The sequence below is a fragment of the Macrobrachium rosenbergii genome, chromosome 47 (assembly GCF_040412425.1).
Source record: "Macrobrachium rosenbergii isolate ZJJX-2024 chromosome 47, ASM4041242v1, whole genome shotgun sequence".
Classification (NCBI taxonomy): domain Eukaryota; kingdom Metazoa; phylum Arthropoda; class Malacostraca; order Decapoda; family Palaemonidae; genus Macrobrachium; species Macrobrachium rosenbergii.
In genome coordinates this window covers 37,970,567-37,995,770 of record NC_089787.1, presented here as the reverse complement: position 1 = coordinate 37,995,770, position 25,204 = coordinate 37,970,567, and the positions used below count along the sequence as shown (strand labels likewise).

Genomic DNA, 25,204 nt, shown 5'->3' with positions numbered 1-25,204 from the left:
TTTTTTTTTTTTTTTTTTTTGTACGGTTGATCAGTAATATTTTAACATTTTTTCTTCTTTATATGGTACAATTGCTCATTTGTAACTTATTAACTATTTATCTCTTTTAATATATTACAGTATATTACTAGATAATATTTGAATAAGCATTTTCTCCTTATTCGCTGAAGTCTTTGATGGTAATTTTCTAATGTTTATACTGTACAGTTCATCTGAATTTCTAAAATTGATTTTGCTTTTTACACTACACATTCAAAGAGGTCGACAGTTTTCCATATTTCCTTAAGTTGGCTGGGTCGGTGATTTTTGCCAGTATGTCCCATAGGTTTTCCAAGGCTTGCTTAGTGCAGGCTGGATGAAATTAATCTTGCATAGGAAAATCTTGATCTAACGAAACCGCATTCAAGTAGTAGCTTCCTAAGTCAAGACTAAGAAGGGTCCAGGACTTTAGAATCACCGTTTCTTAAGTCTTTGCGTTATTCATCCGCAATTTTTCTCTCATTTATCCATTTCCTCTACTTCCTCCACAGTTTCGGTAAGTTTCTTGTTATTAGTCTCGGGCAAAAGGAACGTGAAAGATGCAGCGATGAGAGATAAGATTCCAAATAAAGTTGAGGGCAGGGCGTAGTGAATTTCTCCCTGAGAAAGAAAGAAAAAAATCTTATTATTCGGCTTGAGTAAGCGTGAGTTGTGTTTATTGTGGGATTAGAAGATACCGGTAAAAGATGTGTGGGAAATATTGTCGTTCACACAACCTGAATTTTTAGACAATCTATTTCTTTATCTTGTGTACAAGCAAGGCCTCAAGTGGATATGTAAACATATGCATAGATAGACATTCATGTTTGGGTACATTTCCTCTCTCTCTCTCTCTCTCTCTCTCTCCCCCCGTAAGGGGGTAGTGCCATCATTGTAGGCAATTATTGAGGTTCTTTGCAGCGTGCCTTCGGCCCTCAGCTGCAACCCCTTTCGTTCTTTTTACTGTACCTCCTTTCATATTCCTTCTTCCATCTTACTTTCCACCCTCTTCTAACAATTGATTCATAGTGCAATTGCGAGGTTTTCCTCCTGGTACATCGTTTAAACTTTCACTGCCAATTTCCGTTTCAGTGCTGAATGACCTCATTGGTCCCAGTGCTTGGCCCTTGGCTTAAATTCTGTATTCATTTCAATTCAACTCTCTCTCTCATACACACACACACACACACACACATATATATATATATATATATATATATATATATATATATATATATATATATATATATATATATCTTTATTTACCAAAAGTTCGATGACAAATGGGGTGATAATACATCCGACTCTGGCGAACATGGACGACGTCCCAACGGCAATGTTGCGAACGACGGTTGGCACTAGTTCTGACGTGTAGAGGAAGCAGAGGGCAAAAACAGCCGTAGTGAAGAACTTGCCCAAATTGACGAGGCAGAAATTGACGTAGACGAGCTCTGTGGGTTACACGGGAAAAGCATGAGCAAAACATAGAACAACTTTCGTTTTAAATTGTAATCTTCTATCAGCTATATGTGGTTGCTAATGTTTTGGATGTTTATATGTCTACGAAGAAGACTGTATTGTCTTCAGTGCTTCATCGTGGATGACTGTAGTTGGTGTGACGCCAGTTTATGATAACTGAATCAGTCAGTCTTTCGTTGGGTAAATCTTTCCTTCAGCCACTTCATGACAAATGCATGTGTGATTATTTCCTATGAAATCAGTCTTAAGTCTTAGCTTAGCTGCCGTACTTATAATCTGTGTCATAAAATATTTTCATTTATAGTTTTGTTTGTCCTGTATGTCAGTTCTAATACAACTCGTACGACCGAGGCAGTGTTACCCTTCAGTATTGCGTTATGAAGAAACATACCTTTCGGTACAGCTAGAATGAGCAAGCAGCATGCGGCTGTAGCTACAAAGAGACCAACCATTGTTAAGCGACGCCCAAATCTGTAGGTTGAAGAGAATTCGAAGCTTAGTGAATATCTCATAAATTTTCGGTGGGAATTTCATAAGCACTTACGAAAGTTTAAACTGAACAGATGTGTAGTTAATATACAAATACCAGAATAAAAGCATATGCATTGTATTCTGTAGCACGCGTATCCATAAAGTAGTAAGAATGCATAAGTAGAATTCCGGTTGTGTACAAAATGCTAAGAGATACCTGTTCATAATGAAGATGGAAACGAAGACTGACGGAATCTCGACGATTCCCGAAACGAAAATCATAAGGAAGAGATTCGCCCTGATGTTTCCGCCTGAGAAGATGAGGCCGTAGTAGGCGCTGGCGGAGACGAACCACACGTAGAAGCCGATGACGCAACGGCGGCGCATGACGGGCGTCCTTATGAGGTCGATCTGTCGGCTGAACATTTTGATGACTCCCGAGCAGCAGCCTCTCGGCTTCTCCGTGTCGTCACCGACCTTTGAAGAGTTCAAAGGAAATTTTGTATAGGAAGAGTGGTTATATATTTATATATATATATATATATATATATATACTTCTTTCTTTTTCTTTTATGCTTTTATATATATATATATATATATATATATATATATATATATATATATATATATATGTATATACATATACATACATACGTACACACATACATACATACACACACACACACACACACACATATATATATATATATATATATATATATATATATATATTATATATATATATATATATATATATACACATACTCGTGGTTTTTTTCTACATCTGAGCATTTTCGACTTGGGAATCCTATTTATGTCGTCTAAATAAGATATAAGGCTTATGGATATCGTCATCTTTGATCAGGAAGGTTTTAATTGAATGTGGAAACAGACATTCAACAGTTCAAAAATCCCGAAATAATGGGTTTTCATGTGAGAGGAAATCCCCATTTATAATTTTTCAGTTTATCTCATTTTATACCTTTAGTTTGATGTTGCTTGTAGTCATGAGCTTGACCATATAGTGGTCTGGGGGCAGGTCACGTCTGTTGGTCTTGGCAATTTTCTTCATAATGTTCAAGGCCTCTTCGATACGTCCCTGAGATGCCAGCCAACGAGGGCTTTCAGGTAGAATCCTGGAAGTGGGGATATTTGGTCATTGTTGGTGAGAACACTTAATAGAAGGAATAACATTAGACTGTACCTTGCCAAATTGTGAGGACGAAGTTATTTGCAATATCTGACTGAGAAAGATTTACTTTAAACAGAATGCAGTAAGCGCTGCTTTTTAACATAGTTACTTCAGTACTTATTGATTTACAAGTTGTTAAATAATATCTGAAATACCCACCAGTAATAGGAAAAAAGGATTCCATTAAGTAAGCTAATAGCCAGCTGTAAATGTCGCCAATCTCTGATGAAGTAGGCGATACCAGGAAGGATCATTATGCCGCTGCCGAAGAAGAAAGCGTACATCATGCCCGTGAAGGTCCTGACGCCTGGTTTCACCAGCTCCATCACTGCAATATGAGACGAATCACCAGTTAGTGACAACGCCGTCCAATTACCGATGGGGAAATCAGTGAGAAAGTTTGGAGTCCCCAGTGCACGTAAACTAATTACAAAAGGGAAGTTTCTATTTCCCATTACGTGAAATGTAAATGCCAGGTGGAGGTTTGGAGTTCCCTGTACGTTAAGTTGTACAAAGCTATGCACGCTTTAAGTCAAGTTCCATAGGTGAGAAGATGCTAATATTTTGAAATGGTGTTATTGTATATTTTTATTTGGCAGTCACTTCCAAAACGTAAGGCAAAAACAAGAAGGGTCGTTGCTAAAAAGAAATGAAAATGCATCATATAACAATCGGTTAAGTAGAGTATGTATTTATTAGTATTTTAGAAATTATGCAATTGGTGGATCAGACGGACTGCTTATATTTCCCAAATAGTGCAGTGTCTTATTTTAAGGTAGGATCGACATGCAGTTAAGGTTGTTGGCTGTCGGTATTCCTTTAAACAATATGCCAAATTGCAAAACGGCCTCATTGAAACATAACCTTACCTAACACGAAGCATATGACCATGGGTCCTGCGTTGAGGAAAGCCAAGAAGAACCTCAGGAGGAGAAAGAAGGGGAACGAATAGGCGAAGCTAGCCAGGGTGCCAACGATAATGGCGAGAAAGGTGCTGATCATGGTCATCGTCCGGCGTCCGTATCTGAAAGGGCAAGAAATCGACGTCATGCATTTTGAATTTAGTTTCATATCGACGCTCTTGAGTGAAGAGTTTTTTTTTTTTTTTTTTTTTTTTTTTCCGCTTGATCAGTGGTAATTACTGATTTTATAAGTTCTTCGATGGCCGTTTTAGTTTTTCTTAAAAACTAATAAGGCTAGAGGGCTGCAAATTGGTATGTTGATCATCCACCCTCCAGTCATCAGACATACCAAATTGTAGCCCTCTAGCCTCAGTAGTTTTGATTTTTATTTAAGGTTAAAGTTAACCATAATCGTGCTTCTGGCAGTGATATAGGATAGTCCACCACCGGGCCGTGGTTAAAGTTTCATGGGCCGCGGCTCATACAGCATCATACCGAGACCACCGAAAGATAGATCTATTTTCGGCGGCCTTGATTATGCGCTGTAGCGGCTGTACAGAAAACTCGATTGCGCTTAAGAAACTTCGGCGCATTTTTTACTTGTTTTATTTCGTGTGTACATTGATCGATGGCAATTACTTGTTTCTTTGTACAGTGATCTATGGCAATTTCTGGTTTCATATGCAAGGTGATCAGTAGGAGCTGCTGATTTTGTCTGTAAGCTGACCTGGGGTAATTACTGATGATTGAAAGTTGATCAATGGGAATAACTGATTTGAATTGTAAGTTGATCGATGATAATTATTGTTTTAGTTAGTGTATACATTGATCGGTAGCCGTTGGATGATTGATGGTAATTCCTAATCTCGTGCATGTGATTGAAGGGCAGTTGCCGATATTGATTCATGTATAAGTATGACCAATGACAAGCATTCATTTTTGTGTGGCGATTAGTCATTATGTAAGTTTGATCGATAGCAATGATTGATTTGGATTTATTTTGAAGATAGGGTAATTATAGATTTCATTTGTTGATTGGCAGTCATTTAATGAGTGGGATTCGTGTTGCAGGGTTTGCCAGCACAATAACTTCTCGGAAGTGAAAGAAATCCTAACAATTTTGGTATCTGCTGACCTCATTGTTATCTTATTGAAATTATATATATATATATATATATATATATATATATATATATATATGTATATATATATATATATATATATATATATATATATATATATATACAGTTTATATATCATATATTTATATATATCAGTATATCTATGTATATAATTATAAATAAATAAATATATATACACTATATATATCCTTATATAATTATATATGTATAAATAAATATATATATATATATATATATATATATATATATATATATATATATATATATATATATATATACATACATACATACTGTACATATATACACAGAAATTTTCCGCCATGTGTGATTCGATTTCATTTATGTTCCCTTAGGATTCCAGGCTTGCTGTGGTTTATGTGTATATCCAAAAAAGTGTGCAGAAGTTTAAAAGCAAAAGGTCTCGTAAATTAATATTTCAAGACTGAAAAGAGTGCTGAAGATCAGTGTATTTCAGTCTATTTCGAGTGAGGAAGTATTTGTATTTCAGTATTTTCACATGTATTTACTCATGTAATCAGATTCTCTCAAGTGTTGTGATATCTCTTGCTTTATTTTACTTGTCCCACGTTAAATCCTTGATCGGTAAATTGCAAGAACATGTTTATATAGTCTGAAAAACACGACACATTTCTATTAAAATTCTTGCATTACTGTCTGCTCTCAGATTTAAGAACACAGCCTTTTCTGTGTATTTCGAGGTGTGGTGAAACTGTTTCATTTCTCTCTCTCTCTCTCTCTCTCTTTCTAGTGCGTTTGCGCTCGTTCATCTTGTCAGATGTACCTGTATCTTAAATTTATATCTCTAATCTTCATTGATGACATATATCTCAACGACCAATAGATTTTATCTCTTTTACCCTGAAAGTCATTGACAGTATCTCTTCAAATTTCACTCACTCATTCAGTGTCCGATAACGTGGCCTAGTAACCTTCGTTTTTCTTTTCCTCTTTAGATTGTCCGTTAGGTTGCATCATACTCAAGTCTTATTTTATCTAGCGATAAGATGTAAGGAGTAGGTTATTCAGCTTCTAAGACAGGTGAAAAAGACCTATAATTACATGCTTGATAGGCGAAAGCACTTTTATCTGCTGGCCCGATAGGTGAAAAAGGTCTTCATTTACTTGTTTACAGGAGAATAAGTCCTTTGTTTACCCTATGGCTAGGAGTAAAAGTCCTTTATTTACCTGATCGTTTGAAATAAACGTCTTTTATATACCTGATCTTCGGGGTAAAAGTCCTTTATTTACGTGCCCACAGGTGAACTCTTACTTTTACATTTTATCATTTGGATAGATTAAAAAGTCTTCTTTACTTTTTAGGTCGATGAAAAAGTTTTGTTTACCTATATTGGGTAGGTGAAATAAGTCTTTTGTTTACCGATGGGGTGGGTGAAAATTTTTTTTTACCTAATGGGTGCGTGAAAGAAGTCTTTTGTGTACCTATTGGTGAGTGAAAATCTTCTGTTTACCTTTTGGGTGGGTGAAAAAAGTCTTTTGTTTACCAATTGGGTGGGTGAAACAAGTCTTTGGTTTATCTGTTGGGCGGGTGAAACAAGTCTTTTTACCTATTGGTGGTGGTTGAAAAGTCTGTAGTTTACCTCTTGGATGGGTGAAAAAAGTCTTTTGCTTACCTATTGGCTGGGTGAAACAAGTATTTTGTTTACCTATGGGGTGGGTGAAAAAGTCTTTTGTTTACCTTTTGAGTGGGTGAAAAAAGTCCTTTGCTTGCCTGTTGGGTGGGTGAAAAAAGCCTTATGTTTACCTATTGGGTGGGTGAAAAAAAGTCTTGTTTAAATATTGGGTGGGTGAAAAAGGTCTTGTATAACTATTTGTTTAAATATTGGGTGGGTGAAAAAGGTCTTGTATAACTATTGGCAGGGTGAAAAAAAGTCCTTTGCTTACCTGTCCGACAGCTGACCCATGGTTAAGGATCCTATGAGTAATCCGCTCATGTAACTTGCTTGGACAGCTGCCTTCAGCCAGAGTCTTCCGCAGACCAGTGAAAACTGTAAATAAAGAATTTTATGATTTAAAAGAATTAACGCATTTACATGAATATGTGTGTATTTCTAATTAGGACAGAGATGTAGGCTAGGTTCTTGCTGAAATGCAGATTCTACCAGACGTGCTCAGTGTTTATGCGCATTACTTGAAACTTATCAGGTTTGTGAATGTCTTTTTCATCTAAGGGAACTTTGCTATGTTTATAGTTTTGGAAATTCTCAGTTTTATTAATTATACTATTTAATTAAAGTAAACTTTGCATTATGTTTTAGTTATGTGCAGTTTTTGGGGATAATTAGGTTTTTGAATTATTCTTTTAAACTAGTGGTAACCTTACCTTGAATGCTTACTGTTCTTGCGCAATGATTGAGCGTTATCAGTCATAAGAATTACTCTTAAACTAATGCATTTCTGCTGTGTATGCTTATTATTTATAGGACACTCTTAAGAGACAAAAAAAAAACCCTGTTTTTTAGTGTGCGCAAGAAATATACGGGGGAAATTATGATTTTTATTTTCCAAGAAATGTTACAAATAAATTGTTTTTGATCAAAAGACTAAGCTGCCTTATGCTTGCAATGTCTTTTTTCATCCTGGGAAAGCTTCAGATTCTGCAGTCGAAGTCTCTCTCTCTCTCTCTCTCTCTCTCTCTCTCTCTCTCTCTCTCTCTCTCTCTCTCTCTCTCTCTCTGGTTTCCTTCAAAGAATAGCAAAGTTTCAAGTTCAGTCTTACCACTAGTCTAAGTCTAAGTCGATTTTCATCATATTTTATATATATGAAATATATATATATTTATATATATATATATTATATATATATATATATATATATATATATATATATATATATATATATATATATATATATATATATATATATATATATATACATACACACATACATACATATACACACACACATCGAATAAGGATGCTTCCGAGAAAGATTGTAAATTACTTTTAATGCTTTCTCACTTTAGAATGATTTCACTACTTACATCAGACACAAGTGTGCTGGGAAACACCGAATCATCAAACACCCAAGACGAACATCGAAGAGTGTCCTGCGATCTGACCTCCAGCCTATTCTGTTTGAACTCGGCCAATGTGCGGTTGTAATCTTTAATGTCATAATATTCACATCTGGAATAGCCTTCGTCCGATGACCTGTGTGTACAAACGGGTTGAGAATCCGATTAGTGTCTGGCTATAACAAGTTATAACCAGCGTGATTGGGGTTGAGACGGTTCTTTCTTAATTTTATTGATTCACAGATAAGTCTTATCATTTCGTTGATTCCGTTAGGTTCTTGACGGACGTTGCTTGAATCAAGGCCAAAAGAATTTTAACTTGGCTTGAATAAAGGAATGTTTTCGATACTTGATTTATTAATCATTTTACCATGACCATTGTTACCATGACAGCAACAACGTATTCGTTCTCGTCGTAATGACTTGTTTTAATTAAACACATATCTTTTCTAAATGTGGGCCATATTCAGCTTTTCAAATCTTTATATAAGCAGGAGGATGCTGCATAGCCCAGAAAATCAGCCTGAAATTAGTAGTAAAGAGATGTTGCTGCATCTGAGAGAAAATGGCAAGTGCAACCCAACATGTGCCTTACTTGTTTTCTTTTGTCATATGCAGCAGTTTGATCTGTGGAAGCTTACTTTACACCGTGATATCTTACAGCATACTTTTGAATCAAGGATAAACGACCTACAGAAGTCATGATTTTTTCTTCGGTTATTATTATTATTATTATTATTATTATTATTATTATTATTATTATTATTATTATTATTATTCGGTAGATGACCCTATTCATATGGAACAAGCCCACACGGGGCATTGACTTGAAATTCAAACTTCCAAAGAATATTGTGTTCATTAGGAAGAAGTAAGAGGAAGCAAAGCGAAATACAGAAAGAAGAGAGCCCACTTGTTAAGAAAAAAATCACGGAAGCTTGAAGTTTAGTTCGTTTGAAAATTGAGGGCTTCATTTGTGGACATATTAAAGGTAGTAATACAACACAGACCACAAGAGTGTTTTATCATTAGTGCTGGTGTTGGAGAGGAGGAGGAGGACGGATTTTAGAATGGGACGATTAAACGCAAGTATGGGATTTGTAGGAACTGGGCAGACCCTCCTGCTATTTTGAGATCATCGAAAGCATTTAATTTAAAGCTCACAGAGTTCTTATTTTAGGCTGTACTTGTATTTCGTAGGTCATTCGTTTAAACTAAGATTCTTCGGCCATGAGATTATAAGCTGTAGTTAATAACAGTTTGGATAAAAATATGGATAAAACAGAAACCGCCACTAACCAAGGGATGGTGAAGTTGCGTAATAACGATGGATCTTCATCAGTTCCTTCTGGTACGCCGGGGACTTGGCACCAGTGTTCAGGTGTTGCACCCAAGAAGGCTGTTGAAATATGATTTTTCAAGTGAGTGTCAGAATTGATACAAGGCACCTATTTTTGTTTTTTGTGGAATTTGCGCGCATTGAAAGGGGGAGAGAGAGAGAGAGAAGAGAATAGCTCCTCGTCCGGGTAATTGTATTACCTCGTCAAGGACTTACCCCTTTTTATTATATGGTAATGGAGAGGAAAAGATGTTGGTCCAAACCCGTCTGGGTGAAGATGTACTTGTTTAAGCCCGACCGTTTTTACATGACAGTTGGAAAAAAAAAAACTATTGATGGTGTCAAGATTACCCATTAAGTAAAACTGAGGAAACCAAATACTTTATAAATGCGCGTTTGTATGGCAGAGATTTTTCTTATCTCAGTAATATTCTTATCTCAGTAATGACCGGATAACAGGCAGCAGCGTGACCTACCTGCAGACACAGCGTGCATTCCGCAGAATATCTGGGAAGCGTAGGCGATGAAAAACACCCATTTCTGATAACGATCCCAGGAACCGGCAAGTTCCAGTGCCTCGTCGAAACCTCCTTGTGCTTCCTGATAAAGATACAGAGGAGTATGAATGCTTTTATTATCACCGCCGTGATAATTTGTTTCCATTTATTTATTACAAAGTTTCCTCGAATTTTACATTTTACATTTCCCTCGTTGAGAGCTTAGTCGCCTTCCACTTGGCGATATAGTGAAGAACAAGAACTAAAACCTTTGGGTTTTGAGTAGGAAAATGTTGATCATTATTTTAGTAAATAAAGCAGTAATTGTTTACATTTTCAGTATTTGGAGTACGCTGTGATCTTGCAGACCTCTTTCTGTTAGCCTAGATGTTTTGGCACGCATTCGTTTATTTTAGCGAGGAGGTATTCAAGAAAAAACTAAGGCCATTTATGAAAGTCAGTTAAGACAGTGAACGAGTTATTAAAAAAAAAAAAACTATCTCTGACAAATGAAAAAGTGGTCTGTTTAACAAGTAAATGAATAGAATCAGTAAGTAGTTGGACATCAGTTATGGCTAACGGAAAATAAGACAAATCTTTAACAGAAATATGAAGAAAAGGGATATGTAAGGAAAGATGTAGACAAACGAAGATCTAATGGTCCCTGTTTCAGTCAGAACTCTGTGACACACCATTACTTATGAATAGACGTTTCATGGGTTATTAGTGTTGGATGTTTTGATGTTTTGCGAGATATCTTCATTGCAGATGACATCTTTACCTCCTGTTTTTCTTTATCATGTGGTCACATTATGAAAAATAATAAACGAATCTGGCCCTTCAGGGAAACGACTGGCATATATTTTAGGAGACGATGTTGATATCGACAACCTTGTAAAATTCTTAAAAGAGATTGATGTATATTCTAACATTTGACTTGTTTTACTAAGATCTAATTCTACCAATTACCTAATGCATTCAAGCGTATGCACTTATAATTTTATTTGTATTTTAAATTTTTATTTTTTTACACACACATTATATATATATATATATATATATATATATATATATATATATATATATATATATATATATATATATATATATTATAAATATATATATATATATTATATTATAAAATGTGGTTTTTACGTTGCCACTCCCTGTATGTTATCATCACCTTTATTTACATTTCATTAATCACTAAGTTATTTATTTCATTTCACTACGGCGCTGAATGACCAAAATAGGTCCCAGTGCTTGGGCTTGCCCCAAAATTTCATAATCCATCCATCCATACTACTCCTTTCCTCCCCCCAGTCCTAAGTTATGGGACCATAACCACAAAATAATTGATCTATGGAAATCCAGTGCAGGAATGATGAGGCAAGCACCTTGCAAACGTATATAGTCACGGCACTCTTTTTCCATCACGTAGTTCCCATATAATTGAAAATAAATATATAACAAAAACTGCGATAGGGCTGAGTCAGCACAGCACTTTGAGACTACGGGAATACTTTTCTTTATGTAAGTCCCCTTGGCACATCATTGGCACCACTTCCATGTTTTTGTTTCTTTATTTGTTGGCAATGCTATGGGTTCTTGTTCTGCTACGCTGTTGTAGGTAGTAATAAGCTATTTATCAGAAGAACCTAGTCTGGCATTGGGCAGATATTGTAATTCTTATTCTGTTCCTTTGTCTGTGTGATTTGTTATCATGGAAGGTCTCCTGCGTAAGTAAATGGATCAACTTGTGTTATCAGCAGGTAAATGGATTTTAACCGGCTTATCAGGGCTGTAAGTGACCGGCTGAGGTCGAAAACCTTTGCATTTGAAAATGTACTTTGTCTGTGACTAAAGGAAAAGATGAAGGCATTTTCTGTGGAAATACGAAGACATTATTCATTTTAAGTTTGCTGCTGTATCGGATTTTTTTCCCCCAATACAAGTTTCCTAGGCTGCTGTGATTATTTGAAGACATTCGTCGAATAGTCGTGGTTCTTTACTGAAGACGTCCATTACCTGCGGCAGTTTAAACAGGGAAGTGTCTTTGAAAGCTCCTTGAATTGTAAGTGTAATTACTGACGAGTGGGTAGATCTCGGAGATTATAATACATCGGACATGAAAGACCCTCATAAATAGGTTAAGAGGGCGCTAATCAGAAACACGTAGAGACCGCGGTGCTAGTAGCAATGGGGTACAATGAGTTTTGCGAGCTAGTGGGATGACATTGAGAGTAAGAATTATGGAATGCCTGTTTTAGAAGCGTACATTTGATGTTCATTATCATTTTAACGTTGTCCGCACCGGTTTCTTTTCAGAATAAACAGCTGCGGTAAGTTAAGTCGGTGACTTCTTTTTACTGAGCAACTTCGGAACTGACCAAAGTTGTTGCCGCACCAAATTGCATAAACGCAATACCGTTCAAATATATCGTATGAGACATGTCAGTCAAATGCAATTTCGTTTATTATGATTTAATGTCAATTTTTCTTTAGAAATTGAAAAGCTGCTTTTATCGTATTTTGCTCGACATATCTATTTAGTAGCTTTCGTTTATCCTGTTATAAAGTTGACTTGTCCTTCATTACTCAGGTTTTTTTATCTTTATCATTAGCCAGGTTATTTACTTTTACAAGCGTAAATAGGTATTCTTTTCGAGTCGTTTTGTTAGTTGGGTATATTTTGAAACATTGTTCAGACTCTGTTCGTGTGTATAAAAATTTCATGACCTACTGGTTTGCCCTTGTCGTCACCTCGTGAGGTGTAATATACTTGTAAGAAAAAAGTTAAGTATACCTTAGTTTAACCAGACCACTGAGCTGATATAACAGCTCTCCTAGGGCTGGCCCGAAGGATTAGACTTATTTTACGTGGCTAAGAACCAATTGGTTACCTAGCAACGGGACCCACAGCTTATTGTGGAATCCGAACCACATTGTACCGAGAAACGAATTTCTGTCACCAGAAATGAATTCCTCTAATTCTTCATTGGCTGGCCGGAGACTCGAACTCGGGCCTAGCAGAGTGCTAGCCGAGAACTCTGCCGACTCTTCCAACGAGGAACTTTATACTTATAAGAGATTGGTGATTATGGGACGTAGAAGATATGGAAGGTAGATAACTGAGACTGGGTATTATCGTGGCCTGATTAATAATTATAGGTATGGAACTGAAAGCTCGTGGTTATGAGATGACTCTGATTATGGAAAGTTGATAATAAGTGAAGTCTGATAGTTGCCTTACAAAAGGACCGTAGAAAGGTAACTCACTGAAGGTAATTTAAGTTTGGCACCACTGACAAATCGCGGAGCCGTTAGTGATGGCTGTTGTAGGTGGCACTTTAAAAATAGGCTCTCTACCATTTCGTCTTTTTATTCCCAGGTCTTTCCTGGCTTGAACTAACTCCAGAAGGTCTGACGCATAGCATTATTTCATGTCGTAAAATTATCTCTATATCGTAGGCAGCACGACAAAAAGTCATGTGTTTCATCAATGAAAGACCCCCAAATTCTTTGCTTTACTCTGATCTTCTTATATGGATTTTTATCTTTGCTGGTTTATTTGTATTAATTTCGTAGTGTTCTCTGTTTTTTCCTTTTTTCCACGTGTTTTCTAATCGTTGAAAGTTTCCTTCGTAAGTTAATTTTTTTTCCAAGGTGGTTCCATGTAAACTTTAAGTCGTTTTGAATTGCAGTAATGACTGACATAAAAATTCAGTATTTAATATCTCCTGTGCCAAAATAGTTACTTGATTCTGTTTGTATGTCTGTTCATAGTTTCATTATGGTTTATGACGAACTGAATCATTATTACTAATCGTTCGCCCATTATTACGGGTTGTCATGGGAAGAGAAAATGGAATTTGATAGAGCGATGTTATAGTATGAAAAATAAAAATAAAATGTGCGTCTAACCTGGTTTCCATGTTTTTCGTCTAACTGCAGTTGTAGTTTATAATCTTCATGTGAATATAACGGATCATCGTGAAGGCGCTCGGCTTCTTTCATTTTGTCTTTCAGCTTTTCATCGAGGCAGTTCTTTTCGTCCTCCATTTTGTCTTTCAGCTTTTCATCGAGGCAGTTCTTTTCGTCCTCCATTTTGTCTTTCAGCTTTTCATCGAGGCAGTTCTTTTCGTCCTCCATTTTGTCTTTCAGCTTTTCATCGAGGCAGTTCTTTTCGTCCTCCATTTTGTCTTCCTTGGGAACCGCTAAAATATCTTCCTTCAAGAGTTGCTGCCTGGTGAGCTGTAATAAGAAAGAGCGCATGTTTAAAATATTAGTCATGTCATTGAATGGAATGTGCATCGCAAGACTAGTAGAAAAGAGCAGTAATTCTCTATTGAGCCATAGTAGTAGTAGCATTAGTAGAATACAGTATTACAGTTACTGTGTTAATTGGGGAAGGATATTCAGGGACGATGCTATGCACAAATTAAGATTAAAGGTTACGTTTGCGCTTTCTGGCTAAGGTTAGGAGGCCTGGCCGACAGTAGCAATACCTGCTGCGTGAGAATAGTGAATTCATTTTACTCTCATTTATTTTTCTTACTCATTTATTTTTCTTATAAAATCAGTTGCAAAATCATTGTCATTCACGTACATCCTGATAGGGAATTGTGATATTTTCTTAACTCGTAGTCATAGATTCAGCAAGACAAGGTTGTATGCTTGTTATCCGTGTAAAAATTAACATGTATACATAATACTTAGAAATGTATACACGATACATAGATATAGCATAACTCAACTTTGTGTGCATCAAATATGTATTGTAATGTAATTACGTCGAAGTGTGGCGAAACATTCCTTTCCGATAAATGACTGATAGATGGGTAATTGACGTCTGTTAGTATGAGCTATGAACACGTGAACTGCTGCTACCATTTGTAACCGTGTTGTAATAAAGAGTTCAAAAAAATCTTGTAATTACCTATGATGCTTACTTATCTCTGACCATATCTTATCTATATTTTTGTCGTGGCAAAATTTTCCACACTTCAGCAATCCAAGTCTTAACTTTTGTGATCGAAGGTGCCATGCTATCAAATATATATTTTTTTTATGCACCAGAACTTAAGTATTTAAGGTCAGGGAGATGGCTTGTATTTATTACTTTTATCGTAATGGTGTGTGGTCCCTGATAAAGGAGCCACATCGCATATTACATGGTCAAGTATACACTTACTTTTTGCCCCGCCTCATTGTGCGTGTGTATTTAGTTTATTGTATGTTAATCTTAGCCTACACGCAAAGCTTCGGTAATCCGAATCCTCAAAATATGTCCGTTTATCTAGTATTTTTACTTTTTTTTTTCCTGGTATCAATTATGGTACATTACACAGCGTTTAACCTTACAGCTCTCTCTCTCTCTCTCTCTCTCTCTCTCTCTCTCTCTCTCTCTCTCTCTCTCTCTCTCTCTCTCGTCGATGGAAAGAGGTACTGTTTTTAGCGTGAAATTTTTAAGGACATACTTCTGAGTTTCTAGTTTTCTGTAAAAGAAAACTGTTGAGATGGCTATGTGTGTGTCCGCCCGCACTTTTTCTGTCCACCCTCAGATCTTAAAAACTACGGAGGCTGAGTTTTTAGTTTTCTGTAAAAGAAAACTGTTGAGATGGCTATTTGTGTGTCCGCCCGCACTTTTTCTGTCCGCCCTCAGATCTTAAAAACTACGGAGGCTAGAGGGTTGCAAATTGGTATGGTAATCATCCATCCTCTAGTCATCAAACATACCAAACTGTAGCCCTCTAGCCTCAGTAATTTTTATTTTATTTAAGGGTAAAGTTAACCATGATCGTGCGTCTGGCAACACTATACTGTAGGTGTCAACAACACATGCCACCACCGGGCCGTGGATGAAAGTTTAATGGGCCGCGGCTGAGAGTTTCGTGGGCCGTGGCTGAGTTTCATACAGCATTATACCCTGTACAGAAAACTTGTTAAATATACTTCTCGACCTGTGAGTAAACAAAAGCATAACTGTAATAATGTGTGCGTTTGCTTGCAGGCTACTTAAACAGTTGAACGGAAAGATTCGCAGCAAAACACCCCTGTGAACAATGTAACATACAAATGGAACTCAGTTATTTTGTCAGAAATTTGGTCCACCTTGAAAAAGAAAAAAAAAATTAATGCCTGGTACAATGTTAGTATGAAGGCTATATATAATGTACCGGTAGTCATCATTGAAGGCATGAAATCTGTAGCTACTTTTTTTTGTTAAACTTTAGAAATTACATACGCTGTATAGATATTATTTACGTAATGCACCCACACATATTACAAGTGTATTTTTTTTCAATTTTGTAAAATAAGTGAATTCTGCAGCAGAATGTCACCTGAAGCATGGGTCATACAGACCTTCAAACCTGCTAGTTTGAATGGATGCCAAGACCTCTTGTGGTCGAGGTAACTCTCTACGGATTGTGGTCAAGGTAAAACTTTACTGTGGCTCCAATTGGGTGTTTTTTTTTTGTACTTAGATAATTAATTTTAGCGATTTGCTTGCCAAATGACGCATTTCACGTTAAAATTTAAGTTCTTGCACTTTGTTTAAACAGTAATAACCATGTTATGTTATATTAGGTTATTTGTTTATTTCATTTTCCTCAAAAATTCCTTTAAGTTTTTTTTAACTTCATAATTTGAAGCATCCGAAGACTGAGAGTCAGTGACATGAGATCAGCTATTAAAAAAATCCTGAACTAAAATGATGGCATGAGAATTGCTTCTAAAATACTCTTTAAGACTTGGGAGTTGATGGCACGAGATCCAATACTAAAATATCCTAAGCCATTGAATTAATAACGAGAGAACCTGAACTAAAAATGCCTTCATGCTTAAATGTATGAAATCAGTCCCGTCATGATAACACGAGTTGGGGAAGTTTTACGACCGGCAGGATTATACCAAATTCGTATTGATCGAGGTCTGGAGATTAGTTTTGCTCTCTGGACCTTGATACTCCTCCTGGCGTAATTTTGCAGTTGCCTGATTTTCGCGGACAGCAGCCTGATGAAGTGGTTTTCTTGCCTCGTGTAAATGCCGCAGGTGGTGTTAGTTTGGTGAGTTTCATGAAGGCATGAAATCTCAAGTTGAGTCACTTGGAATTTCATGGCTTCATGATGTCGAATTTTGAAAATCGCTTTAATAGTAATAAATACTAATGAAGGCGGTTTTCAAATATTATACCACATTGAACCATCGGACACACTAAACAAAGTGAGGAGTGGTGTCTGTGCTTGCCAGTGTGCGCTAACGTGCGAGAGCGCTCATGCAGGAACGCACCTGCATGCTTTTGTGCAAGGGCCTGATTGATCCTTCATGGTTTATTATGAGCTTTAACGGGGTCTCATGACAGGGAATTGACGGGGGCACTCTGGGTTCAGATGATGATATGCATCACTTCCTGGCTCGGCCGGTTGTTGACACTGGCTTTGCATGCGGTGTGATTTAACCCCCGTAAGGATGCTGCATCCTCTCCAGTACCCATGTTTGTTTTTCTGGATTAATCACACACACACACATGTATACCACACGCAAATGTATGCTTGTGTATTACGAAAGATGCGACTAGGGAGTGAGTGCAGGACCATTTATTTCCTTGGCGATGATGATGAATTTATTCATTTCATATCCTAATTTAGATTAAAGGTTTTCAGTATAATACGTATCTAGAAACACTGAGAAATGATAAATTAGTCTGGTTAATATTACCAGTGAATATGTAATATTATACAAACGTTATATATATATATATAATATAATATATATAGTATTATGTATATATATATATATATATATATATATATATATATATATATATATATATATATATATATATATATTTATATATTTATATATATATACATACATACTTGTGTATGTGTTAGAAAGTTCCTTTTGATAATGAAGTATCCTGTAAGGTGTAATTTTTCACGAGTTCGATTTCTCTTTAAGAGCTCGAATGCGCCTGGTCCACACATATTTTGAGCATAGCTTGATTACGCAAACTGGTGGGGTAAGGAGGATGCCATACAGTGATATTTGTCGGAAAAATGGAACAGTGCAGCACATTTTAACAGAATATACCCGTTTTAACCATGAGTGAATGTCTTAAGTCTTTGCTGGGCAGGTTCATGATACATTTCTGGGGGAATTTAGCCCAATAGAGAGAAGAATGCACTTCTTAAAAGAAGTAGAACTTTGACACTCGTTTTGATCAGAGATTGAGAAAAGTTTCAGGTTAAAAAAAAAAAAATTGTAGACATGTTTATGGGATCTAAAAATGTCTAACTAAAAACTCCGAATATCTCTGGTGCACGAGTGCTTGGCATTTTTTGGCCAAGTTTCATGCTCCAGTCCCATCTAGGAGCTTGATATTAAAGACCACGTGCCTTCACCGTAGAAATCACTCGATTGTTAAGGGCGAAGGATAGATAAAAAAAAAAGAATGCACCGAGCAAGTATGATTGTGTATTCAGTCTACAATATGCGTTTTGTTCTCTTAAATATATCTTAACGGTTGAGCTTCTTTTGAAGATACACAAATCACTTTTGGACTAATGAACACAAATCACTTTTGGACTAATGCAGTCTTCGAGAAAGACCACTGGAGGTACTCAAGGAGAAATCAAAGAAATATCTACTCAAGAATAGTAGAAAAAAAATAATAAAAAGTTATTCAAGAAAATTAGAAACTGTAAACAACATATAAAGTGGCCTGACTGGTGAACCGATAGCATAACCTCCATGAACCATCAAAGCCATAAAGATATTTCACAAGGAGCACTATCACTGTATATAACCTTCAGTGGGCATTGTGCTTTTGAATCTGCACCTGTTCATTATGGAGGTTTGTTACTTCTCGATGTGACCTTGAAATCCACCAGTAATTTATATATATATATATATATATATATATATATATATATATATATATATATATATATATATATATATTTGTTTATTGATTTAACCCGTTATTAATGTGCTATTTTCTTCTCTTAGTATTCTCTTTTATATCACTTACGGCATTTGCGCGGAATCTTGCTATGCATATTAATGGGTTTTGATGCTTTTCCTTTTTGCATCTGCTCTTATACTGAGTAGTAATCATATTGGTAAATCCTTACACAATGGCCATACTGCTTATATATAATTATTTTCATTTCTGAATTATATACTGTATATGCTATTCCATTCTTTGAAGGTGATTTAGAATATTTCTTATGAGTTTTAGAATAGAATGGGGAAAGTTGAGACAAGGATCTCATGGTTTCAGATGCAACAGACCACATGTTGGTCAACTCTCTTGGTTTTTGTTATTATTTATTATTATTATTATTATTATTATTATTATTATTATTATTATTAGGGAAATCTTGTCAGGAATAGTGACCACTTTTAAAATAGAACTAAATTTATGAAACTTTGAGTAACAAGTATGAGAGAGAGAGAGAGAGAGAGAGAGAGAGAGAGAGAGTTTCCTAAGGAGAGAGTTTCTGAGAGAGTTACAAAACGTGAGAGTTTAGTTACTCAGCCCGTTGCACAACAACCCAGACGGAGATGGGGCTTTATTCATTTATTTACTGTTTATTTGAAAAACCATTTTGAAAGGCCGGTATTCTGAAATAATTCCCTGTTTCTATTGTCTGTCATTTTCATAGCTTCTGTTTATCAAGTTTCCGTCGAGTCTTATTAATCAATCTCGCACAGTAAGATCATATCAATAGCTGAGGTGATATCCTTGTTTATGAAAAATATTGTATCTCTCTGGTTTTTTTTTTCAGGGTGAAATATTTGCCAAAGGATGCACTTTTTTTTCTGTGTGGCAGTTGGAGCTTGATGTGGTTTATCAGTTACCCTTTGTTGCTGTAAAAAACTTTTAAAAGTTACCTACTGATTCATGAAACACGGTTTTCAGGTATTATTGTAAACTCAAGTGTTATTTTACCTAAGTTCAATAGTTCTGTTCAAAACAGGTAAGGTTTTCATCGTTAACCTATGACGTTGCTCCACCCACAGTGAAGAGAAGTTTACATATGGGGAAAACGTCTCTTCAACCCACTTGGCGATGGCATATTCACTAATTGATATTAGCACCCAATGCCAAGAGAAAGGGAAGGCTCACTTTCCCCCAAATATCCCATTGCTTTGTCACTTCCTTTTGCATTTACTGTTTATTTGAAAAACCATTTTGAAAGATTTGTCATCGTCCCTTGTATTCAATAATTTTATTATTATTATTATTATTGATATCATAGACTAGTGATCCCTTGTAATGTAATTGTTCATCCACATAAGAACCAGTCTATAGCTCATTTGTTAGATCTACATCTATTCAGGGCGGGAATACAAAAAGATAATCATTTTGTTTATCTCAGGTTTCGACACTATGCCTTCTGTTTGCAGCATGTTAATCGGTCACTAGAAGTAGAATTTAAATGAAAGCAATGATGCCTCATTTCCTCAATTGTTAGAGTTGTAAAGTCAACGCCATTGTTTTATTTCAGTTAATGTAACCCATTGTTATTTTTCTTGGTTTTTATTTTTTATAACACCTAAACAGCGCTTGTATACTCGCTGCAAATAAAAGGTAAATCAAGATTTTGCAAGTTCAAGCATTATTTACCTTTCAATATCAATCAAATGGATTTATATTGATGAAAATATATTGAAATCAGTTTTTATTGTTATAATCACTGTGTTTTAATAATATGTTTTTACAAATAAAACATCTAACACTATCATAATTAATTTACAAAATGTCTTCGTCGTCGTCACTCTCGAGGAGGAGGTCATCATCCACGTTTTCATCGGCGCTAGCGAGATCAATAATGACTGGTCCCACGCTCTCATGGATAATGTCCGATTTCAAGTACTCTTCCTCAAAATGACGTGTTGTCTAACAGCTCCTGCCCGCACTTTTGGGGCGGCCAAGTAACCATTACCCACCATAGAAATATTACCTATTTGAGTAAATCTTGCAGGTCTTCTCGCTTCAATACAAAGTGGTAAGCAGTAGCACAAATGCAGTCTTGCAACCACGGGGACAATTCCATATCCTGCTGGCCATTATCGAAGAACTAAATTCTAAAGGCATATCCATTCACCGCCTACCTGGTGGATTATGACGTCAAATGTTTACGTGTTTTAGGATCCTTGTCTGTGATTTTCTCGGTCCCGGCATGACTTCATTTTACTCTATAAATATCAAAACTATCGAACTTAGGCTCTAAATAATACTTGCAAAAATTAGGTAGGGTTATAAAATATACACTTGCCAACTTTCAGCTTTATCCGATGCTTTATAAAAGTTGTTGCTGAAAAACCGTGTTTATCGGTTCTGAATCCCTTAGTAGTTGGGTAAAGCCTTACAGACATGGGATAGCAAATGCTGCCGTTGTAAAATGTGGAAATATCTGAAAAGATTTCTATCCTTTTATTAGTAATGTAGTTTTACAACAAAGTTGCGATTAGTCTTGATTACCTTCTGTCTGGTTGGTGACCGAAGGTCTGGTACATTCAAGTTGTAGCCAGTCCCAAATGTCAAAAAATTTTCAAGCGTGTTATAAAGAAAGGCATTAATATGCCGAAGATTTAACCTGGTTAGGAATCATAGACTCCATTTTAGAATCGGTTCTGGGAATGAATTTTGAATTAAGCTCGTATAAGATTTTTTTTTCTAATTTTACGGAATTGGTGTGAGAAAAAAGTGAAGAGATTTTCTGGAGGTCCGTACAGTTCATAAAATGATTGTCGTTTGATGTCTAAATACTAACATTTTTTTTTCGGTTGGATATCTTTCATTGTCGTTTGATGTCTAAATAGTAACACATTTTTTTTTCAGTCGGATATCTTTCATTGCACAGTTTTAAGCTGTCATTCCGTTGTTTGTCAGTTGTTCCGTTGTACGAACCACTTTCGTTTTAGACTAAAATTTTTCATCACTTTATTTCGACAAAGATCTACCGTTTCGCCATTTTAGAAACTTCTCCCGTCTAGTTATTTTAGAAAGATAATCTTGTATTTTAAAAACAGTCGCTATTGTTATGCAAAATATTCTCCTCTTGTTATTTTACAAGCAATATCCCATCTCGTTACTTTACGAAAAAATTACCATCTAGTTATTTTAACAAGAGTATTGCATTATACCATTTCACAAAAATCTCCCATCTAGAGTGCTACGAGTAATGAATTTCCTTATTGACAGATGGCTGGTTATTATGAGAAAAGTGTGGCCTTAGAAGAGCCTGCTCAAGTTGAAGTTTTCTAAAGTATATCCGCGAGTTTAAAAGTGACATTTAAAAGCACATTTCACTTGAGATATTTTCACTGGAAACCTAATTTTTTTCATAAAACTAAAAAGATGTGGCATAATTTTTGATCTGCGCTACCAAACCCCAGTTTCCGCGGCAGGTGGTCTCGACATAGGACATTGAGAAGGTCAGCAGTCACTCTACTGGTTTAATCTGAAACCAAATATCTGTTTAGAGGACAGTCGCGCTCAAGCTGTCATGGTGATCAGACAGGATTGAGAGCCAAAGCGGAAACTACAGTAAATGACAGGTCTCTGTCTAAACCATAAGGAAGGGATTAACCAAACAAAAACTTCTTTCAGTCTTCTTCTGGAGATGGAAAGAGAAACCCAGAAGATTCCTGTGTACAATTTGTTTACTTGTAAATATTTACATATTACTTGAATCTCGAGTACTTTCAGGTCCTAACTGTGACTCTTGAAAAAGGGTCACAGTTAGGACCTGAAAGTACTCGAGATTCAAGTAATATGTAAATATTTACAAGTAAACAAGTTATACACAGGAATCTTGTGGGTTTCTCTTTCCATCTTCAGAAGGGATTAACGGTAAAGGAAAGATTTAAATGACCAAGTAGATATGGCTATGATACTTTCTCCTGCCTGGCCACACCAAAGCGATCTTGTTGTTTGACAGACTGTAGTCGTGTCATACACAGATACGAGTAGTAGTTCCATATCGTCATTTTATGAGCACAATATCTCATTTCTGTCCTAGAAAAGTCTACCATGTTATTTTTGATACGGAATCTCCCAGTTGGTCATTGTAGAAACAAGTATCGTCGTTATTGCAGAAAACTCCATCTCTTTGATTTAGAAACAGAGACTGCGATCGTTTGAGGGATCCTCACTTTGTTTATAAATCTTTGGTATGAAGCAGGGCGAGAGATGTCATTGGATATTGCATCTGTCTCTTGTTAGTCTTTGTTTGATGTTTGTAAGTGTTTGACTCGTTTATTTAAAAAGTTTATGGTTATATGTTTACCTTCTGCTCTCTTATTTCCTCGATTTTCACAAAAGAGCCGTCTATTTTGTGGCAGCTTGATCAGGAAGGTATTGCTGGACTAATGAATCATAATAATGTAAGAATGAAGTTCACAACTGGTTTGCTGTTGAAATACGTAAAAATACATAGAGATATTTTGAGAGTCAGTTTAGCTTTCACAATCAATCACATTATGAGACTGATAGTGAGACTCGAGCAGACTTGAAAGTTCTCAATTAACGATTTTATTTTGACGACAAAATCCACGCAGATTTTCCTCTTCCTTTCATTTCTCGTGAAATTTAGAGAATGAAATTAATAATAAAATGACAAGAGGACAAGTATTGGTCAGAGCCAGTCACCGCCAAGGATATGTAATCTTGTTTTTCCCAAGGTAATTTGGCTTGAATTGTAGATTGAGTAAGCGGCGGGCAGATTTTACGCTTCTATTTGTGGGCGGCATTTGTTGAGGCTTAGAGCGTAAGCGCTGCCAAGATGGTCACTTGAGATTTAGCCGTGTGAAAGATTCTCGCTCGTTTCTACCTTCTGACCAAAATAAATTTCCGATGAATGGATTTGCCCTTTGCTTGTTCATGAAGGTGTTTACCACCAAGTGAATTACAGCAGTTCAGATATCTTTGGCAGATTGATTCTATACTTTCATCTTTTTACAGTTTATCTTGGATGTACAGAAATCCAAGTGAAGCTTATCTTTCTGTAGTTACCTCACTAATTTTAGATGAATGACAGGGAAAAATGATAATTGTTGAACGACCTGTAAACTCAGCCAATTCCTTCTTTCTTGGAATAAATAGAGAATTGCAGTTTCCGACATATGAAAATGTCCTTAATTTTATTGTCAACGTTGATACATTTATTAACGTTAGAATATCCCGCAGAAAATATCACGTGTTCTGAATTTGGTTCGGTTTCTCATTGATATCAGTGGCATTTGCTGATTTCTTTTTAGTTCTATTTGATTTCCCAATTCACTCGTGTAAGCTTTCGTAAATATTCACAAATGCAGCACTGCAGTGTATGTGTGTGTGTGTGTGTGTACGTTTGCACTATGTAAAGCCACTCGTATGGTGAACCTAGAGGTTCTTGACTGCCATGAGACAACAAATTCACCTCAGCCTTTGTGTATAACTTTCCTGACCTGGCAGCAAACATTAATATGAAAAAAAACCCTTGAACTGGAAGTGCAAAGAACAAATATAATGAGCTGAAATTCTCATACGGATGTAATGAAGAGTAAGCAACAAGTTGATTAATACGCAGAAATGTAGCTAGTAAATTTATCAGCTCGGTGTCCTCTCACAACTGGAAGAAATAGAAAACAAGAAAATTATTATAAGGGACGGAACTGGGACAACTGAAGGAAATTACCGCAACGTCAACTTGGAGATGTTTGAACGCACAGTGCCAGCCAGACGCTTGGTACCAAAACGACTGCCTCCTCCCTCCGCAAACGTAGGTTATCTACTAGCGCTACGAAGGCAGTTTACTCGCTCCAACCCCTCTCATTCAACTCCGGTGACCAACTGGTTCCTACTTCTCCGGCATTCTCTCCCGCATTATCCACTCCCCCGCACAAACAACACACCTCTTGCCCCCTCCCCAACATTTTTTTTTTTACAACGTGTCTAGTTGTATCTTCGGCAGTCATGGTTGCTAGTCCCCCCTTAACCTAGTTCGTCCTGGACCAGTTCTGACTAGTTTTAGCCGTGAATATACCTGTTCGTAAGTACGGTATGTGTAGCATTTAGTTCTACGCGGAGATATCGGAGATGCGTGCTTTT

General features: G+C 36.3%; 1 protein-coding gene across 1 annotated transcript; it reads right to left on the bottom strand.

Moving 5' to 3' along the window:
• Positions 1-24,954, bottom strand: LOC136830773 (organic cation transporter protein-like). Its single transcript, XM_067090676.1, has 13 exons — positions 24,792-24,954; positions 14,020-14,349; positions 10,075-10,198; positions 9,559-9,658; positions 8,227-8,395; positions 7,128-7,231; positions 4,030-4,184; positions 3,320-3,488; positions 2,951-3,104; positions 2,186-2,445; positions 1,889-1,968; positions 1,285-1,469; positions 1-639 (listed from the first exon to the last, which is right to left on the bottom strand). The coding sequence occupies exons 2-13, from the start codon at positions 14,290-14,292 to the stop codon at positions 499-501; spliced, it is 1,914 nt and encodes a 637-aa protein (XP_066946777.1). The 5' UTR covers positions 14,293-14,349; positions 24,792-24,954; the 3' UTR covers positions 1-498.
• Between the last annotated feature and the right edge of the window lie 250 nt (positions 24,955-25,204).

Excerpts from the sequence above, each read along its gene's own strand:
- LOC136830773 (XM_067090676.1), bottom strand. The coding sequence starts at position 14,292 with ATGGAGGACGAAAAGAACTGCCTCGATGAAAAGCTGAAAGACAAAATG. Across the intron at positions 2,446-2,950 it reads CAAGCAACATCAAACTAAAG|GTCGGTGACGACACGGAGAA; the intron begins GTATAAAATGAG and ends AACTCTTCAAAG. Across the intron at positions 1,969-2,185 it reads TCCATCTTCATTATGAACAG|ATTTGGGCGTCGCTTAACAA; the intron begins GTATCTCTTAGC and ends TTCAACCTACAG.